General features: G+C 53.3%; 1 protein-coding gene across 1 annotated transcript; it reads right to left on the bottom strand.

The window, feature by feature from the left end:
- Positions 1–1,369: 1,369 nt before the first annotated feature.
- LOC114165561 (uncharacterized) lies at positions 1,370–4,504 on the bottom strand. Its single transcript, XM_028050152.2, has one exon. The coding sequence runs from the start codon at positions 4,502–4,504 to the stop codon at positions 1,370–1,372; it is 3,135 nt and encodes a 1,044-aa protein (XP_027905953.2).
- Positions 4,505–5,209: the final 705 nt, after the last annotated feature.

Below are 5,209 nucleotides of genomic sequence, written 5' to 3'. Positions count from 1 at the left end.
TTGGGCGAACAGCCACGGGGCTGTCAAACTATGTAGCTCGGTCGGAGCCCTCTTCATATCATTTCCATGGGCTTGACATCCTGCGCATTTGCGTATCACGGCTTCACAGTCTTCTTCCATGGTCGGCCAAAAATATCCCGCTCGGAGTATCCTTGCTTTCATCGTTCTCCGACCGGTATGCATCCCGCAGACGCCATTGTGGACCTCGTTCATGACGTACTCTGCTTCGTCGGCTGATAAGCACTTCAAGAGCGGCGCTGTGAAGCCTCTCTTATATAGATCTTCCCCGATGATCACGAACCGGAGCGCTCGTCTCCTCTCCGTCGGCCTAACCTCTTCTCCAGCCTCGCACCTCTTTAAGAGTTCTCGCACCTCGGTAGTCCAGTCAACCGATCGACTTGTTACGGCGCACTCTCCTGCTGAAGGTCTCATCAGGGTTTGCCTGATAATTGTCTTTAATTGGCCCTTCTCTTTTCCTTCCGCTAGCTTTGATAGCCTGTCGGCTCGGGCGTTCTCCGCTCGGGGGATGTGATGGATGGTCACCTCCTCAAACTCCTTCATGGCTTCGACAGTCTTGTGATAGTACTGGAGTAGTAAATCGTCCCTAACCTGATATTCTCCCTGTACTTGTCCGACCACAAGCTTAGAGTCGGTGTTACACCTCAACTTTGTTGCGCCCAAGTCTTTTGCTAGCCTCAACCCGGCGATCAGCGCTTCATACTCCGTCTGGTTATTTGATGCTTTAAACTGGAACTGCAAGGAGTGCTCCACTGTGAAGCCGTTCGGTCCTTCAATGACGATTCCTGCTCCGGCACTTCGTTTGTCCGACGACCCGTCGACGAACAGAATCCATGTTTGCTCGGACGAAGGGATCGGTCCATGGAGCTCGGCTGCAAAGTCGGCCAAATGCTGCCCTTTGATAGATCCTCTAGGTTCGTATTTGAGACCGAACTCGGATAACTCAACCGACCATGCGATCATTCTACCAGCCAAGTCGGGCTTCCGGAGTATTTTGGCTATAGGGTGATCGGTTCGGACGACCACCTGGTGGCTCTGGAAGTACTGCCGCAACCGACGTGAGGCCGTTAATAACGCCAAGGCTATCTTTTCTATCAACTGATACCTCGTTTCTGCGCTCTGTAGAACTCGGCTGATGAAATAAACAGGCCGCTGCTCCGGGGCTTCTTGTATTAAGGCCGCACTAATCGTGTCGTTAGATACCGACAGGTATAACTGCAGGGGCAACCCTTCTGCCGGTCGGCTCATGATTGGCGGACTGGTGATCATCTCCTTTATTTGTTGAAATGCCGCCTCGCACCGGTCATCCCACTTCTCTGTAGTTTGCTTCTTCATGATCTTCAGGATCGGCTTAACTTTCTCTGTCAGCTTGGGCAGAAAGCGTGCCAGAGAAGTCAGCCGCCCCATTAACCCGCCCCATTAACCGCTGAACCTCCTTCAGGTTTTTAGGGCTCCTCATCTCCACGATAGCAGCGCACTTGTCTGGATTCGCCTCTATGCCTCGGGCGGTCAGCATGAAACCTAGAAATTTCCCTGCCGGCACCCCAAAGACACACTTCTCTGGGTTGAGACGCATGTTGTACTTGCGTAACTGGCGGAAGACCTCGCCGAGGTCGCGTACATGGTCTTCGGCAGTCTGCGACTTCACGACCATGTCGTCCACATAGACTTCCATGGACCGACCGATCTGCCCGCGGAAGACCCGATCCATCAACCTCTGATAGGTAGCCTCCGCGTTCTTCAGACCGAACGACATGACCTCGTAGCAGAAGTTTGCTCGATCTGTGATGAACGCCGTTTTAGACCTGTTCGGGCCATACATAGGGATTTGGTTATACCCTGAGTATGCGTCCAGAAAGCTTAGGAAGTTGTGCCCCGAGGCCCCGTCTACCAGCCGATCGATGCTAGGCAGGGGATATGCGTCCTTTGGGCAAGCTTTGTTCAGATCAGTGAAGTCAGTACACATCCTCCACTTCCCGCTCGGCTTTTTTACCATGACCACGTTAGCCAGCCATGTCGTGTATTTGATTTCCCTGATAAAACCAGCTCCTTCTAGCTTTCTCACCTCCTCCTCGACCGCCTTCCGTCTTTCTTCTCCCATCTTTCTTTTCTTCTGAGCGACCGGCCGGGCTTCTCGGAAGATGGCTAGTTTGTGGGACATCACGTCCGGGTGGACGCCTGGCATGTCGGCGCTCGACCATGCGAAAAGGTCTTTGTTTTCCAGGATCACGGCGCCGATGAGCTCTTCCTCTTCCGCCCTCAGGGCTCCCCCAATCTTCGTGAGTTGTCCAGGTTGGCTCCCGATGAAGATCTCCTTGGTCTCTCCTTCTGGTTGCAGCCTATCCTCTGTGTTTGTTCGGGGATCCAGGTCCGTCATCGCTACCTCCGATCGGGATTGTTTACGCGGTCGGCTTTGAGGCCTGATCCTCAACCCTGCAGCATAGCACTGTCTGGCGACCTGTTGATCTGCATGCACCGTGCATATCGTCCCTCTGTCCGATGGGAACTTCATGGCCAGGTGCAGGGTAGACACAATCGCTCCGAAGGCGTTCAAACAGGGTCTCCCTAGCAACACATTGTATGAAGTGTTAGCTTCAACAAGAAGGAATCTAACTCTTACCTCTCGGTCGTCCTTCCTCGAGCCGATCCTCGTGCGAAGATCTACGTATCCCCTCGTGTCCACCCGCTCGCCCGAGAAACCAACTATCTGCTCGTTGTATGGTACGATCAGGTCCTCGGAGAGGTTCATCTTTTGGAAGGTCTTCCAGTATAGGATGTTTACCGAGCTTCCCTGGTCGACCAACACCTTCCCGATCCCATATTCGGCCACTTCTATCGAGATGACCATCGGGTCGTCATGATCAGGGTCCGACGCCTTGAAGTCGTCGTTTGTGAATGTGATGGGAGGCATCGATCGGATCTTCTTCTCGACCAGATGGACCGACTTCAGCGCCCGAACGTGCCTCTTTCGGGCTGCGGAGCTTGACCCTCTTCCGGCGAACCCCCCGGAGATGGTGTTGATATAACCCCTCAGAGGTCTTTCCTGGCTACGACTGCGGCTCCTTCTCGGACTCCGCCGTGACTGGGAGGGTCCCCTCCTACGCTTCTCGCGCTCGGGCTCCCTTTTCTTCTCCGATCGGGTTGGGGGGACTCTTCTCCTCGGGCTTTGGTTCCTCACCGGACTACGCTGGGGACGATCTTGCCGAATGTATTTCTTCAAGTGTCCCTGTCGAATGAGCTCTTCTATCTTGTCGCGGAGCGTGTGGCATTCTTCGGTAGTATGCCCGATAGTTCGATGGTACTGGCAATGCTTGCTCCCGTCGACACCGGGCGGCGGAGGCTTCTTCCTAATCGCTGGGAGCGAATCGGCGCTGAAGGCCTCCTGCAGGATCCTAGCTCGGGGAACAGCCAGGGGGGTGTAGGTTGTGAACCTCGGTGGCTTCTTCTCGGTAGGTCGGGCTACCGGTTTGCTCGATCTAGGAGCCATCGGCTTTGGGAGTGCCGCATCCTCTTTCTCCCTCTTCTTCACCCTAAACTCCTGCATGTCTTCCATCTGTATGAATTTGGCTGCGCGTTCCCTCATCTCTTCCATCGTCTGCGGCTTCTTACGGCTTATCTTGTCCGCAAAAACTCCTGGCTGGAGTCCGTAAGAGAAGTGATGTCGCGCGATCTCGTCACTGAGACCTTTTATCTTGACCGACATTCGGTTATACCGATCAAGGTAACTCCTCAGTGATTCCCCATCCTCCTGTCGGATGTTCACCAGATTGTCGACCGTCAGAATGGCCGGTTTCAGAGGCGCGAACTGTGTGCTGAACCTCGCTTTCAGAGTAGCAAATGAGTCGATACAACCGGTCGGGAGCTCAGAGAACCATTCCAGTGCCTCCCCGGTCAGTGAGGTTGAGAAGACTCGGCACCAGATGGGATCACTGACAGCATGAAACATCATCTGGTGCATGAAGACCCGCATGTGGTTGTCTGGATCGGTCGTGCCGTCGTACTTGTCAAAAGTCGGCATTTTCCATTTCTCCGGCAGCGGTGTTTCTAAGATATACGAGGTGAAGGGGGAAGACCCCGACGCGGGTATCGGCTGTCGTGACGGGCGGCCCCCGTTGTTTGCTCCTGAACTCTCCGCCACCGTGTGTGACGGGTTTCCTCTTGAGCCCTGCGTCCTCTCAACCCGAGCTGGTTGTGATTGTTCATGTCCCGAGGGTGGAAGACGGCTCTCCACCCGCTCAGCATCTCGATGCTGTTGTACTCGACTTAGCTTGTTCGGGTCGGGTACGGTCGGCGTCGAAGGGATTTCGTCCTCCTTCTGCCTTAGGATGGCATTCTCCTCACGTAAAATCTGCATCTGCGCTTCATAGTTCCTCTGCATCTCGTCCATTCTCTGCTGCATCAACCGCATCATCTCCCTAGTATCCGCCTGATCATCAGCTAACCTCCCTCCGTCCATGTTGCTGTTTCGGTTCCTCGTGGTCACCATATGGGTATATTCTCAGAAGAGACTGCTCGGCCCCACGGTGGGCGCCAAAATGTTTCGGGTGTAGGGATCGAGAGCCTGCTAAATGAACTCCTTCACTTCGCGTTATCTTCCTCCTCTCCAATGACTTCAACGAAATCCACTCCTTAGCTCGATCGGTTGGGATGACGATCGGGGTACCTGTCTAAAATACTCCGATGCTTAAGTCAGGAGGGGCCGATCGGCGTGTCAGAATATCAGTAGTAATAAATGCGCAATTAAGATTCTCACCAACCTACCTTTGGGCCCTATTTATAGCTTTCAACATGGGCTTGTAATTAGGGTTTCTTAATCACGGCCCAATGACCCCTTAATGAAGATTATTGACTCGTTTAGCCGATAATCCTTGGCTTAAGCTATATAATCGTGCGACCGATGGTCGCTTGGCTGGGTTGGTGACATTGTGTTGTTAACAAGCTAACGATGTGTTTTACCGATCGACCGCCAGGTGATTTTATAAATCCGTCGCTGTTATTTTACCGAGGGACCGATGGATCCTCAAGGTTGAAGGGCCATCGCTGTTGATTTACCGATGAACCGATGGACCCTTAACGTCAGAAGTCCATCGCTGATGCTTTACCGACGGACCGATGGGTATGAGTATGGTTAAGTCGTGACTTATATATTCAACCGTTTGACCGATGGTCTGCTATTTTATCTGTTATTCGT

The sequence above is a fragment of the Vigna unguiculata genome, chromosome 10, assembly GCF_037176805.1.
Source record: "Vigna unguiculata cultivar grain cowpea cultivar isolate G323 ecotype 2 chromosome 10, ASM3717680v1, whole genome shotgun sequence".
Taxonomy (NCBI): Eukaryota; Viridiplantae; Streptophyta; class Magnoliopsida; order Fabales; family Fabaceae; genus Vigna; species Vigna unguiculata.
The sequence above is the reverse complement of the archived record's forward strand: the minus strand, read 5'-3'. Positions and strand labels throughout refer to the sequence as shown.

Bases quoted from the DNA above. Each gene is read 5' to 3' on its own strand.
- LOC114165561 (XM_028050152.2), bottom strand. From the start codon at position 4,504: ATGGTGACCACGAGGAACCGAAACAGCAACATGGACGGAGGGAGGTTA.